The following is a 16,695-nucleotide window of genomic DNA, read 5'->3' on the forward strand; positions in this document are numbered from 1 at the left end:
CAATTACCTTTTTACTATTATAGCATTAGCTCGCAAAATTTCCGCAGCACTTTTTTGTCACGAGAGACGTCACCAATTGGAAGATTTTTTCCATTAGTGCAATATTTTTGCAAGCAAATTTCCCACCACTTTTTAAAGAAATATGTTTGCGTTATATATTAATGAATAGAACTGTTCTCCACAGCTACAAACAAAATAGAATAATGTAACCTTAAATTTTTCAAATAAAATACGGACGTGTGACCTAAAAAATGTATGACCTTGGCAAGGTCTAAAAACCAGGACCTCAAATCAAAAGAGCATAGGTCTCTACTGTATATGGTTCATGAGTAAACGTGTATCAATTTACAACTAGTTTTAAATCTGTGTTCAACCAAAAAAATATGTGTAAGACATCCGATAAAACAATTTAGCACATATATTTTGTCGATATCTTATACGGCCTATGATAAGAAATAACAAGCAAAAATCAAAATTTAGAACAGAACCTTGACCTTATTTATCTTTAATTGAACCAATGACCTTCAATCAAAACACCCTAGTTTTCTATAACTTCTGGTTTAAAGGTTACAAACACATATCGTTAATTTCAAATACATCAGTAGAATATTTCATATGGAGTCATTGTAACGCGTCGGCCAAAACTAAACGTAAAATTCTGAGGATATAGCAAGCTATTTTGAAAAAAATGTATCCCTTTCTTTACAGTTACGAAGGAGATGTCATAATAAGAGTGTTCGGGGAGATAACTCTTACAAAGCCAAGTGTTTTCGGATAAAAAAGATAAATTTTAAAAGCGTATAGACTGTATGATATCAAATACAAAACATCTAAGCGAAATCATTTGAAACAACAATACAGCGTAAGAAAAAAAAAAATAGGTGGAAAAAAAATAGTTCTTTCCTTGTATATCAATTTTTATAAAAACAAATACATTTCATATTTGAAATTGATATATTCAAGTATTTTTGTCTAAGTTCATTATCTGTTGATATCCGCCAGTTTTTATATTATCTAAAGTTAACAGACACATGATTTGAGTTGTTGCTTTAATTTGTTGTATCTACCGGTTCCATATAATCCTCGGATTGGCTCAAGTCATTAGACGATAGTTGTGTATTTGTAAGATAATCAGTATTCGACGCTTCTGCTTGTTGTAGAACATTATACGGGTTGGTTGCTGTCATTTGTCCGAGATCTTCATATCCAGACGTTACATCTAAGTATGTATTTCTATGTGTTTTGCTATATGATTCTTCCTCTGAATTTATTTCATCATAAACTTCGTCGTAAGGCTCATCACATTGCATCCTTGCATAAAGAAATGAAACGATTTGTTAGATAAAGTCAGATGAACACAAAGTTGTAAACGATATTAAAATCTTCTTCTATCTTAAAATCGGCTTCATTTATAAACAGTTTAAAAAAAAATCAAAAACAAGAAAAAAAAAACCTTTTACAATAACATACAAAAATCAGTTAGATACTGGGAAGTTTATATACACGCGTTTCACTAGATTGTAGGCCTGGCGGTACATTTTCTTTCTTAACTCTCACAGACATACTTGTCTTTTGTCACGGTAATTGTGGATACCACTTTTGGTAATTTCATGTATTGCAGCATAATAAAGAGTCTGCACTTAATTTATATTACATGTTTGTAATTTCACATATATATTACAACAATGCAACAAGTAATGCGATCATAGAAAACATTTTTCAAGAACCAGTGTGAATGAAACTATACTAAATCAACGAATTGCATTTTACATTTAGACATTATATTCCTGTTAACTTGATTTTTCTAAACTTTATAGATCATCACACAGTAATTTTGTTCTATAAAAATATGAAGATATTCTTTCGTCTTGTAAACGAAATCATGTTCTTATTCCAATAGAACATGTGATACGTATTTGACGTCACAATCAAAATTGGAACAACAGTTGTATTTGAACAATATTGGAGATCAGGATGGACATTTGAGTCAGCGTTGATCGCTAGGAAATGCAATAAAATGCTTATATGAATAAATTAATATTTCCAAATCATTTATTACTGACTGGTTTTTTCTTGTAGTATCTCTGCCTTTTTAATGTGTCTTAAAGATCAGAGTACAAAATGTCTGAATTTTCCTATTAATATAATAGAAATAATTGTATCATGCAATGCACCATCCTCTTTGTAGCAATGGTAGGCATTATACATTGTCAACGTTTTACACCGCAATTACGCTCAATATAAAAATAATCACAAATATAGTGCCCCCCATGTTAAACCTAGCATAGAAATTATTATTTAAACACGTCCATACCTGGAGTTTGCCATTCCTGCAGACAATTCTACAAAAGACAGAAAGTGAATTGCAGATTTTATGTTGTATGCAAGTAATCAATCTAGTTCTAGCAATGTCGCAACATAAAAACCTAATATAATGACCAATCACAGTCAAATCAATCATTTGAATATGTATTGTTAGTTCGAAGAGAAAGTCAGTAAGTGTTTCTTTGTTAGAAGCCATTGTGAAGGAAGTAAACTGCAAACCAACAATAATTAGTAAACCACCAAATAGATTAGCAAAATCAAGATGACCGCCTTTTTCATACCTTGACAACAAAAACATTTAAATGCTTGCAAAACGATCAATCTGACCATGCAAAGGCTAACCAGCCAATCAAGGTCGTTTAACACCGTCACTGAGTATATTATTGTCAAATCAAGGAATTTCATCCGACTGTTATCCAAATTAGAGGTTTAGCTAGCTGTAAATCGAGTTTAATCCATCATTTCCTACACATTAAAATGCTTGTTCCAAGTCAGAAATATGCCAGTTGTTATCTATTCCTTTTAAATTTTCCTAGGAGTACTTTTGTTATTCTACTTTTTTCCAGAGGTATATTATCCAAAGGTTGATAAAAAAGAACTAAAAGCAAAATCCCATGAAAACAACAAGCTGAAAAAAATATTTTAAAGACATTACAATTCGAAACACAAGAAAAATGGCCGCACATTATTTATTGTAATGAAAACGAAAACCCCAATAATATCTAGCTTACAAAATGAAAGAATAACAATAATGATACAAGTAATATTGCATCACATGCGAACTACTTAGACAAATGAAACAAAAATAACTCGCATCGGATGCAGTATTATAAAAAAAAGTTGAAAGTCAAAAAACCTAGTACACACGATGAAGAGTTGATAAATTCGGAAAGAACCACAAGTAACGCCAAACCTTGACAAGGACTGTGAGATTTGCTTGAAGGAGATACATTTTACATTTTCCATATTTTAAAATTTAAATCTAGATTGTTGTTTTGCCGATATTTGAAAAGAGAGTTTGTGATGGAAGTTCTCAATGGTCGAAAGAGTTAGTCTTTTTTTTTTTTTATGGCAGCCATCTAAATCGGATACCACGTGGTTATTAAACATACCATCTGCTTTAACGACAACCTTCCTAATTTCTTCTTTCATTTCCTTCATTTCAGTCTTTGTCTTGTCTATTTTCCTTTTCATTGAACGCCGCATCATTATGACGACAAATGATATGATAACCAAAACTCCTATAATAACACCTCCAGCTACTCCATATAGAACTATATTACTATTTCGAATGGTAGAAGATTCATATCGCAAATATCCAACAGGTTCTTTGATGTTTCCAACGATAACCTGTATATGATAAAAAAATGTTTGAAAACTTTATTCAATGATTTGCTTTATATCAGATCTCATTAGAAACTGGGTCCCCTTGATATGTTTTCGTATTTTAAACATGTCAGTAGTTTCTATCAAATGACCTAAATAATTAAACAAAAAGCCTTTCATTCTAAAATAGGTATTTAAAACTTCAACAGTTAATCACTCAATACAACGATTTTCAATGTATAAAACAAATTAAAATAGAAAAAATATTAACCTCGATAGATGATGGTTCTGTTTACCATTCTCATAGAATATAATAAAACATATATAGACTATGGATATATAATACAAAGGACAGTTGTTCTAATCTGTTTTGAAATCTACTGTATGTTTGCCACTACAGTGTCAAGTTGGTAAGGATTAGCATTGAGTAAGTGTTTAGCTGCCTAGTGTACTGTTCCAAAAAATAGCACATATCTTTATAATGTTCAGTATGTTCATTGATAAGTCAAATTATCGTAATTTACACATTTTCTTGCCTACTAAACCTCATGTAAACACATCGATCTGACGTCAGACACGCGAATCAATGAATGTGTTTGTAGATAGATAATTTTGTGTTCTGTTAAATTGTTCCTTTTAAAATTGTTACAGGATGATGACTGATGTGCCCATATTTTGACTAATTTATTTATTATGCCTGTTTAGTTCACGCATTATTGTAAATATAACGAAATTTGATAAGACTGTCATCAAAGGGAGAGGTTTAGCGCTATAAAACCAGGTTTAATCCACCATTTTCTACATTTGAAAATGCCTGTACCAAGTCAGGAATATGACAGTTCTGGTCCATTCGTTTTTGATTTGTTTGGCATTTGATTTTGCCATGTGATTATGGACTTTCCGATTAGATTTTCCTCTGAGTTCAGTATTTTTGTGATTTTACTTTTTGAATAAACTTATTCTAAAGATATACTAATCTAGCACTATTGATATATTTGAATATTGTTTACAATGAACTAATAATATTATTTGTAATATAAATTGAATCACAACTGATGAAACTTATGGTCCAATATTCTGTCTATATTATTTCCTTATAATTTGGTTTTAAACATAGTCATGTTTTCCTCGCTATATAGACTATAAATGTTGTCTTTACACTATATAATTTGGACGTGCACTAATCGATACTTAAGTCTCATAGACAATATTTATTTCTTACAAGTTATGAATGGTTCTGACATTGTCTGAACCAGCTTTAAGATCTTTAAGTCATTTGATTTTCGCTTATTCTTTTGACAAAATGCATGCCATTTTTTATTTGTTTAAATGGTTTCATATTTTTTTATGTTTGCACATTTAAATGCTGACTTTAATGTAAAGATTTTGTATACTGTTGGAGGCCGTGTGGTTACATAGTTGCCATAATCGGCGTCATTTTGACACTGTTAGGTACTTGCGTCTTTAAAAGTCATTCAACAATTTCTATTTGATACACTCCCCATACAAGTCAACACATTGAAATTACTCATTCGCTTAAACATTTTTTTAATGGTAATACATTTGAATTAAATCAACATGATCAATGGGTTATTGCAATAATTTGATTCATCTATCTTAAATATATTTTGGACTACCATAAACTTACAACCGCAACTTAAGAAAACTATTTTCTTTTGCAGAAAATATTATTCACCATGTAAGTGTAAAGCAAAAATAATTCAATGGACTTTCTGCATATCATGAAATTCTATAGTGCAAAATGAAAATGCTCCTTAATAGATATGTTCACCATAAGCCGATACCGAAACAAAAAATAGTAGTAAGGTAAATGGTAAATGTTGATAATGTTTAGTTAACACAACCCTTTGACTCCATTTTATTGTTTGAAATTTTAAACACTAGATGGAGCATTTATTTAATTTAAAGATTAACATGAATCTATCAAAAAAGAAAAATTGAATTCAACGAGTATTTAATACACTTAAGTAAGTAATCTACAATTAAGAATTGGATGTAAATTTATTATTGATGGTGTACATTAATTATGAATCAAGTTTAGTCTAAGGAAAAGCACTGTTCATAGTTCTTCAATATATGCAATATCATTCCGAAAATATATATGTAAAGGGAACCTTTAATTAACAAATGAACCAAAACAAATACTTATAAAGGAAATTTATTTTTTTTATTTTTCAATTTTATTCGAATTGTATGACAAATGTTTATCTGTGTCAGAAGAACGGTTTCCAAAAAGCTTGATGGTGCTTTCGGCAAAAGTTATTTCAACAGTATGTTATACATTTTCAAGTTTTCTCTCTCCGTTTGCTTTTCTTTTTTTCTGGAACACGTTTGATTACCTCTCTTTATGTGCTAGGTTCTTCAATATTTATCCTCAACTTTTAAGAAAATTATTTCATTGTTTAAATTGTTATCAAGAAAATAAAAACTGACTTTAACACATTTGTGATGGACATACAATAGCCTTTTATATATTTCAAAGTATTGCTTATTATCTATTTGTTCTTGGTGTTAGCAAAACTTAACATAAAGCTATCCATGAAATTTGGTCAATTCTTCATCAAGCTTTCAGATCATTGATAGCATATCCGTCAGCAAAAAATGGGAATCTACGAGGGGTGATTGGCCATAATTGGAATAAAACGTTGGATCTATTGGTGGCACCTACCATATAATAAATCGTCAACCAAACACCAGGCATGGTTTTATAGTGGACATCGTCGTTTACACTATATTCATGTACACTTAAGTGATAGGAGACACAGGAAAGAAAATAAGATACATCAAATATGGTTTCTAGGTCATAACAATGACGCGATGACTTACAGATTGATGGATGCGATCGGTCCACACTATGTTTTAGCGTTTTCTCGTGATTGTTACTTACATGACGATATCATATATCCATTATAACATCCTATTGCAATACTATATATATACTGTAAGGAAGCTAAACAATTAACATTCATTTATCTACGATGAACGCAAATTTGTCGATGAAAAGATTCGTGTAGAACATTCCATAAGACTAATATAGATTCTCTTTATAGACATAGTCGGAACGTTATTGCACCTGTTGTAGTACTATGTGAAGCTATTACCCTACGACAAAACTTGATTAATGTACATCATAAATAAATTGTATCAACATCTTAAATTGTATATTACTTGCATTGGTGTAATTAATTAATGGTTTAATTTAACTTTGCTTTTGATAGATTCATTTGAATTGATGAATTGAAGTAATAGTCTGTCTTTTGTATTCAAATTTCAAACAATATAATGGAGTAAAAAGGTTGAACTTATTAATGTTATAAACATTTACCATTCCCTACTATTTTGGTTTCGGTATCGGTTTCAGTTTCGGTTTCGGTATCGGTTTCGGTATCGGCTAATGGTGAACATGTCTATTAAAACCATGTCACAACCTTTTCTTTCTTTTTATAGTATCTTAAAGCCACTTCTTTGTTTTATACGTATTTATAATTACAAAAGAACTTTTCTTTCAACGTAAAATATCATTATAATTGGACTGTATTGAATACTTAAAAAAACTTTTATTGTGTTTCCCTGGCTTATTCATGCTGTAAACTTTACTTTCAGTGTGTGCATTCTACACAGGATTTTGCTAACAACTCAAGATATGAAAAAGAGTGAAACCAATAAAAGTTATCAGGTTAATCATTAATACGCCAGACATGCTTTTCAACTACATAAGAGTTATTAATCTGTTTGGGGCCGAATCAGTTAAAAGTTAAGTTTGTCTTATGACAACTGTACATCGCAGTAAGGGAACTCTTTTGGTTTCAGATTTTTTTTTAGAATTTTGTAACAGTATATTTAAAAATCACAGTATTACTTATACAAGTTATATTTCATGTGAACAAAGAGGTGCTAACTATCGTTCTGTGAATCGTTTAAAAGAGAAAACAAACAGACCGATTTATCCTTACGCAACACATTAATTACGAAAAGCCATTATGACAGGCAGCTATAAATAGATGACATAGTGTATTTTTTTGATTGAAACATATAAATTGATACGGGTTTACACATGTTTATAAGTATCTTAACCTCCCCCTTAACATGGAACGGTAGTGAAACATTACAACATAACGGACTATAAAAATCATATCAGTTGTAATCAGAAACAAAGGTCAAAACACAATTAAAATGGTCAAAAAGACAAAACTACTGAAAAAAGAGTACTTACACTTTTTGGTAGCTGGGTCAAAGTTGAATTTTGAAGAATTAATGAACCATGCAGTACAACACTAAAATATTAAATAGTAAACCAAAAACGAAAGTTTTTCTTACCACAATAAACACTAAATCACCAGTGTTTGTACGAGGTTTGGTTTTGGGTGGTAGACATGTGATGTTGTCATTGTTTATATCTGTAATAAGACACAAACCATCTAGGCCTACACGGATGAAATAGTCATCAGCTCTAGCACCTTGTAATAGCCCACTACCCTGAAATTAAGAGGCATTACTCAGTCATACAAGTACAAGTACAAATGCAAATCATTTATTTGACTTTTTAAAAAAAAAATTCATGTGATTGAATGAAACTCTATTTGGTTTTGAGGTAATGATGATATAAATATACTTTATGTAAATGTACAAATGCTTGTTATAGTGCCTAACAAGATTTTGTGAGGTAGACGAAATTGACTTTAAAACGATCGTATTGACTTTTGATGTGCAGAAATAGGCAGATCGGACATATTTTGACTTTAGTTACTTACTTCTTAAGTTTGGGATTAATTGTAATCAACATATTCCAATGAGACTGAAAACTGCTTTTTTTTATTATGATAAATAATAATTTTACCTGACGTAGTCGTGCGTAAAATATATTTCGGTATTTCTCTTACGAAAATGACTTGTTTAATGGAACAAAACGTATTATTTGTAAACTTTCTCTTTACTCTTCACAATAGGCTTTTAAAAAATAACCTTTCAACTGTATATTCCGAAAATTTTGTGAAAATCGAATAAACGTCAATTTTTACCTTTCATACCTTAACTTTCATTGATAAAACATAATATTGACTCGTCCAGTGTCCAGTTTGAAGGTCATTTTAATTACCGTACACATTCATGCACGTTCTAATTAATCAATAGTCATGTATGAAAAGCATAAACAAGTTTGAAGGTAAACTAATAACAACTTAATCCAATCAAATTGCCTACGATTCAATAACAATGACCAGTCCACATCATAAAAATGTATAGGGGTAAACTGAGTAGGGAGAAAATGTCAGTAATATTAAGTTCATTATTTTGCAATAACGAGTAAAAATTTGTTAACCAATAGATTTGTTATAATTTCATAAACATGTCGTTATGTATTGGTATAGTTTTTGGATCTTTCATTAGCGTATTTAAGGCTGTAGAAAGTTTGGCCTTCAAAAGTCAACATAATCATTGACTTTATAAAGAAAATTCGCCTTTTTAAAACATTGAATATTTCACAAATATTTCACAAATAATACGAGACAACAAAGCAAAATCATTTCTTAAAACACTGCAAAAAAAAAATTCTGATTGATGCAGTGGTATTGTCATAAATTGCACTGGAGTGAACAGTGGTACATCAAACGTCGAATTCCCTCACACAATGTTATCACACACTATAATATGAAAGTAATACATACATACCAGGAAACACTTTTTTGTGACCGATCGTATAGACAAAAAAACTGGCAAAAAAAACCAAAATAACTAAATATTGACAACAATAATGTATCTCAAGCCCAGAAGTCAGCACTTCTGTGTTGACCTGATTTAACATTGACATGATTTTAATTATAAATTATCTGTTTACCATCTTTGAATATTTGAAATACTAAGGTTTTTCTACCTAAGGAAGAGATCCATGTACCTGTATTTTGCAAAACATTTTGTTTTTTTGGGTCCTCAATGCTCTTCAACTTCTTACTTTTCAACTTTTTTTGATTCGAGCGTTACTGATAGGTCTTTTATCATGTTTATAGAAGAAACGCGCATATGGCGCAATTGCGAAATTTTAATCCTGGCATCTGTGATGAGTTTATGTTACCTTGATTTCTATGACTGCATTACTAATATATACAAAAACTTTCGATAGTTTCTCGAATAGAGGATCATCCACATAAAATACTCCTAAAGATACTCTATAACTATCAAAATTCACATAGATATTTTGTACAGCTGATCTTTTCCTTCTTTCGAAATCTGATTTCACAAAAGGTGGAGATTCACATACAACAATGCTATCAGATATTATTGTACATGGGACAGCATCCTTAAAAATAATCATGATTATACTATAATTGATTACAGCATAACATAAACAATCTATCCATGATCAAATTTGTCTAAAAGTAAAATCAGATAAATAAACAACCTTTCTTAAAACAAATGAACCACGTTCATGTATTACAACACTAACTATCGATTAGTTAACAAAACACGGCAGTAACAATTACCACTGTAGCAATAAATGATAAATCCCTGGTGATTGTACGAGGTTTGGTTTGAGACGGCTGACCTCTTATGTTGTCATTGTTTATATCAGTTTTAAGAATTTAATCCTGTCCCAAGTCAGGAGCATGCAATTAAGTTATTGTCGTTGGTTCATGTCTGTCCTTTCATTTTTTCGTAAATTGTGTTGGTTATACATTAAGTCATCAATTGTAACGTTTGAATTGTTTCACAAATTTCATGTCTGACTCTCTTGTAGCTTAATAAACCCGTGGGGTTTCTTATTGTTGGAGACCGTACGGTTGCCTTTCATTGCTTACGTCCACTGTATTTGATCTCTATTGGATAACATTTCACTCAACTTCATGAGGCTCCTAACCCCTCAATTATTGTTCGTTACTTCGAATTATCTTCTTTGTCGATTTATGAAAATGAACTTCGGTAAACTATAGGTGTCTTGAATTGCAAGTGTTTAAAAAATTTTGTCGACCATTGTGAACTTAATCGAGTTAAATCAACTGTTAACAAATGGTCTTTTAGCTCACATGATATACAGCCATGTACTGCATCATAAGGCTACATATGCTATTTTACGTATAGAACACCTTTAACTGGCTATTTTCATAACTGAACACATTTTACTGATATCATACTTACTGGAGTGTCTACAATAACAACCCCAACATTTGAAAAGCCAGTTCCTGTTATAGTAAGTTTTTGTCCTCCACTGAAAACAAATTATGTTTTCAAATATCAGTAAACCGAGTTAACATATAAGTAACCTATATTATCATATAGTAACAATGTTAATAAACAAATAATCGCTTCAATTCCATTACATTTGATTTAAACTTATTTGTAGCGAAGTACCAAATAACTATCCTTTTAGCTTTATTTAAGTAATTTATGAAAATGTGGAATCGTTTGAAGGTAGCAAATGCAAACATATCTGCCAAAAACGAGACACAAGATATAGATATACAATTGAAAGTCATTGCATGGGTGTTTTTAATTAGGAAAAACTACACCATAAGGTACGTTATTTCTGCTAGAAAAGATTTAATTATTTTTTATAACTCGAAAACTGCTTTTAAAATTACCTTCTAAATACAGTAGAACTGTCTACAGACAGGGGGACAACTAATGGATCGGCAACAATCATAAATTCGCTGTTGAGACGGAGATGTGTATTTCCATCTATAGTTACAGTCAGATATGTTAAAGTTATGAAACTCTCTGATCCTTCCATATTGCATGTCAAAGTATGGTCGTCTTCAATTTGGAGAAATCTATATACAAATAAAAAAATAAAGATACAGAGTTTTAGAAATATTTATACTTTTATTTTCTCCACGATTCATATTCCTTTACATGCATGCGTGTTATTTATCATATATAAATATAGATACTTAATTGTATTTACTTTTCAAAGCTTTTTCATTGCGTATCTTATTTTGCCTTCCTATTGGCTGTCATTCTTTAAATTCCACTGAACTATTATTGATGACGAAACGAGGATCTCTGTGATAATAATAAACCAGATATCTTTCATACTATTAGCCAGTTTTTTTCATGATTTTCTTGTTTTGTTGAAATAAAACAAAAACTGTTTTGTTACATTTGTTTTTTCCTTTTTTTGTAATATTCTACCAATCTGTTGATAGTTGTATTTGTATAAAATACAACGGTTTCAATTCTAGCACTTAAAAATAAAAGTTATACCATTTATTTCACACTATATTACTTTCATTGTTTTGAAAAGAAAAACAAATATTGGTTCAGTCTTGATACAGTGTCGTGTTGTAATGTAATAAATATTTTAAGTTAATACTTAAACACTCTACCAAATTTGTGTACAAAGTCAGGAATATGATAGTTGTTTTCCATTTGGTTGATGTGTCAGCTTTTGATTTGCCATTTGATAAGGAAGATTTGAATTTTACTTCGAGTTTGGTATTTTTGATATTCAACTTTTTACATAGAATGTGTAAATTTCAGAGTGTTAGTTCCATTCACTTTGATTTACGATTGAACAGTTCCGCTACAAATTTAAAACCATTCGTGATAACATGCTATAAGGAAAATACTATCAGTCATCCCTTCTACGTTTAATGATCTGCTAATTTAGAATTAGGCAAAATAAACTTAAAAAAGTATTGAAAAGATAATTAAAAATAAAAAAATATTCGAACATATTTCAAATCACCTGCACTGTATACATTTGATACCATAACAAAATAAAATCTTGTAGCGACTTCCAATAAAACCAATATTTGTTCCTTGGATTGATATCTTTCTTCCACCAGACAAAATACCTTTGCTCGGCGAAAAGGTTAATAATTCTAGTTGACTCTTAAAAAAAATATTAATAATGGCAATTTTGTGTTTGATAATAGGAACATGTCAACTGGAAATCTATTCAAAGTGTTTGTCATCAATAACAAAAGAAACGATACACGACTTTAGAATAAAATCTATCAAAAAGTGTTAAAACTTAAACAAAATGAGATACACTATTTTTAAAAACTTTCATGTGCAATGTGTGCACATATGATAATGAAAATAAAAATCTTTCCGAAAGTAACTAAATTCCGTGTAAACAATCATAGGGTGCAAATTATTTTTGCGGAAAGTAGGACACAAAATCGACACACAATTTTTTAAGTACAAAATGCATTTTTAAATTTGTTTTAAAATATTAAATATGCTAATCAAGTTATGTTCATATTGTAACTAAAGGGTTGAAATATTGTTTTTTTTTTAATTTGTGGTAAAAAATGTTTTTTGAAATCTCAAAAAAAATGCAGAAAAAGAAAGAGAAATGTTTTCGTCTCAAATCAATGTTTAAGATATGAAAACAACAGACTGTAAATTTGGAATCTTTTGGATTAGTTTAAAGGTTGTTAACGTTTTTTTTTAAATTTCACTTTACACATACTGTCAATGGTAAATCAATTGATAATGTTTACATTTTAACGATTTCTTGTGGGGCCGACCTTTGCTTTACAAATAAACAAAGAAATTGTACGATTTAAAAAAAAGAATTAATGACAAACATTGTCATTATCTTCAAATGAGAGGTAGCCATCATAAGTTGGAACTTCTGTTTTAAAAATTGTCGTTTTATGTAAATTTTGTCAAAAAATTCAAATTTCGCCAAATGACGTCATGAAAGCAAGCAAAAAAAATTATTTTAAAACGGATTTATATTTCAAAGGTCATTAAATATTACTACCTTAAATATTGGTCCTACATGTATAAACGGAAAACTTCATCTTTAATTTGAAAAAAAGACGTGTATCTTTTTTTTTATTGAATAGTATACATGTTGTATTGATGTTACACTAGAGCTTTTAAAGATTTCGTTATTATCAAATCATGCAGTTTTTTATTACCAAAAGGGCTGTACACATTTCTGTTGAATATAATATGTTTTACGGTAATACATGTTTATTGAAATTTGAGGTGCATATTTATCAGGAATGTGACAGTCTGTGGCTTCCACTGATAACATTATACTATTTTTATGTATATATTTTCTATGTTAGGCACGATACGTTTTTAAAGTAATTTAGAAATAAAATTAAAAAATTGTAATGTTCAAATCTTATTCGACCTTAGTAATATTTTCAAAATATATTTTATTATCATATATTACATAAAATTTTATCGTATGATTACTTCGTAATCAAAAGTGTACTGGATACATATATTGTCTATTAAAAATAGATTATTTGTTGGATTTGATAATAGTTGTTGTGTGATATGGTCTTCTCCCTTACACAATTTATTTCACTTACCCGAAAAGTGTACTTGAGTCTTGTTAAAAGGCTTATGACTCCATTTACCGTGACTTCTATTCCATCGTGTGTGCTTGCAGATGCATGGTTAGTTATACAACTGATACTGAAAAAAAATTAGTTTTATAATGCGAAACAATAGCATTTCTTCCAAAAAGATCGAGATAAGACATGGCGGCAGTGAATGTGACACAATCTGAAATACAACTTCATAGCCAAGTCTACAGATCAGACGACCATCCTGTAATCTGCAAAGTTTTCAGATAGAATACGCATGTCTTGCAAAATCGTGTAAGTAGATATACATTCCATAACACAATGTACAAATTAGTTTTTTTTTTTTTTTTATCTTTGGTCCTCTCAACGAGATTGATTTTCTTGTTTGTACTGCGAAAACTGAGAAAAGCAACTGAATTTAGTTGACCGATGATAATCTGTTTATCGCTATTTTAGTGGGACGGATTAGTACCGAAATTTGACAAATCATGCAAATGATGATTCAAGCATAGGACTTGGCAAAAACGTTCCTTATGGTGTCATTAAGCCTATGAGAGGGATAACCAACATATTTTTGATTTTTTTCACGGCGGCCATCTTGAATTTAGAATTGACATTATTTACTTAATAGTAGTGATTGAAAACAGATTTACAACTTGTTTAACATGATAAAGGGAATGAAAACTATTGAAATACAACTTAAAATGACAAGAAATTTGTCGACATTACTCCACCTATGTCGACGTTGTTATTTTCATTGACAACGGCACGTGCGTCCTTAGTTTTTAGGGAATTTTTTTCGTATCAATCTTCTGTGCCGAGAACAAAAATTATCAGTCAGTAAGATCAAAAGAAAATTTCATAAAATAGCGATAAATAATAGCAGATGTCTGATAAATCCAATATTAATTATATACGTACACAGTAGATGGTTTGATAACTGTTACATTTTCGCACTTAACACCATTTATGGTAACTGAAATATTATCTCCTCTGTTTCCAATATTAGTTCCATTAATGTTAACCATAGTTCCGCCAAATTCAGGCCCTGCAGATGGATAGACCTGTAAATTGCCAAAAATTTTTTTATGTTGCATTTAAAAAATTCAAACAACGAGGTTACGGTTATAAACCTTAACTCAGTGCTCGGAGTAGTAAACTTGCACGAAAGAAAAAAATCTAACAATTTAATTTGTTGATTTGTAAGTCGGAATGCGATAATAGTACTCTAAATCTTTACGACCGCATGGTCAGGTCTGCGAGTTAATCTTTTTTTCTCACTTAAGTTGACAATTAGGAATACTATTTTTAATTACATTTCAAAAAATATTTTCAATTATAACATTCTTTAACACAATTACACTGTAAGATAGAATAAACATTGGATATCTTGTATTTTTGATCAGGACAATATTTTTGTTAGATAATTCTTATTCTATATCAAGTAAATGAATTTTAAACGACATCAGTTCACTGAAATTCTATAAGACGGTATAGGTATCACTGTGCATTGAAGCTATAACAAATCCTAAATAGCTGATATTTGTCTCGACAGTATGTATTGATTATCCAGTGTATGGTAAACTTTATTTATTATGGAAACATTTTTACAACGGTATCAAGGACGTTTTAAACGAAAAAAGTGCATAAATAGTTAACCAACAAGATGATTTAAAAAGTACCCCTGATAATGATAGCTGACATTGAACAAGTTCGTCTTCTGTACATCTGTCTGGTGCACCACTTATTGTAGGTTTACATGAGCCACACCAATCACATTTGTATCCCTGGGTTTTATGATATTTACAAACTCCACAACTACTATCAACGTCATTACACCTATATACTAAAAATAGCAATATCTATAGACATACACACACATATATATATATACTAAAAACAAACAATTTGCTGAAACATGTATGTACATAAATAATATTCTCGCAAAATTAACGAACTGAGTGCAGAATATTTATAAATCCTGAACAATAGGGCAAAATATGTTTCTATTAAAAATTCACTGCATTTTAAAGAGGAAACCATCCTTTACAACATGTGTACAACATTTGTACAGCCATGAATGGTTTCGCTCTACCGAGACTACGGTAATTTAAGAAAACCGCTTTGACTGCTTTTAAGAATAAAAATATTTTTTTTTAAAACAATTTTGTAATAAACAACTGAAATGACAATTCAATCCACCATTTTCTATATTAAAAATTCCTGTAAAAAGTCAGGAATATGACAGTTGTTATCCATGTTTTTGAATCTAATAAATCAATAGACAACAACTACAAGCTGTTCCATTCTTTTTATTATAATATTCCCTAACACCATTACACTGCAATGTAAAAAGTATCTGACCATTTAAAAAATATTACCTTCTAAATCGGCATCATTATCTAATATTGAACCATTATACTCAAGATACAATTTGGTATTGTTTGATTTTGGAGCCTACAAAACTCTAATAAATGAACTAAAAGTAAAAGTCAAAGGCTCATGAGTCGAATCATGCGCAAAACATGCTTTATAATATCTTAACTGTCCCCTATACTTCTAGCCAATGTAGAAAAAACAATCACACAAAAACGCGCAGAGTACAGATCAGTCTAAAAGCTTTTTAATACATAAACACTCATATTTCGTGTTTGACAATTGCGAAGCGATTCCTCTGTTATCAAGGTAGAATGTGTTTTGTTAAATTGACAAAGAAGCATTGTTTCAAAGGACAAATAAAAGATCATGGCAATTT

General features: G+C 30.1%; 1 protein-coding gene across 1 annotated transcript in view; it reads right to left on the reverse strand.

Moving 5' to 3' along the window:
* Nucleotides 1-904: 904 nt before the first annotated feature.
* The window catches only part of LOC139487823 (plexin-A4-like), a 37,820-nt gene continuing 22,029 nt past the window's right edge, over nt 905-16,695 (reverse strand). Inside the window, exons 14-25 of the mRNA XM_071272965.1 lie at nt 16,322-16,397; nt 15,623-15,786; nt 14,862-15,004; nt 13,944-14,049; nt 12,350-12,495; nt 11,244-11,432; nt 10,801-10,870; nt 9,740-9,964; nt 7,990-8,148; nt 3,438-3,675; nt 2,315-2,342; nt 905-1,311 (exon numbers count right to left, since the gene is read on the reverse strand). Of these exons, the coding sequence (XP_071129066.1) occupies nt 1,050-1,311; nt 2,315-2,342; nt 3,438-3,675; nt 7,990-8,148; nt 9,740-9,964; nt 10,801-10,870; nt 11,244-11,432; nt 12,350-12,495; nt 13,944-14,049; nt 14,862-15,004; nt 15,623-15,786; nt 16,322-16,397 (1,806 nt within the window). The 3' untranslated portion in view covers nt 905-1,049. The remainder of the gene's footprint in view (nt 1,312-2,314; nt 2,343-3,437; nt 3,676-7,989; nt 8,149-9,739; nt 9,965-10,800; nt 10,871-11,243; nt 11,433-12,349; nt 12,496-13,943; nt 14,050-14,861; nt 15,005-15,622; nt 15,787-16,321; nt 16,398-16,695) is intronic.

The sequence above is a fragment of the Mytilus edulis genome, chromosome 1 (genome assembly GCF_963676685.1).
Source record: "Mytilus edulis chromosome 1, xbMytEdul2.2, whole genome shotgun sequence".
Classification (NCBI taxonomy): Eukaryota; Metazoa; Mollusca; class Bivalvia; order Mytilida; family Mytilidae; genus Mytilus; species Mytilus edulis.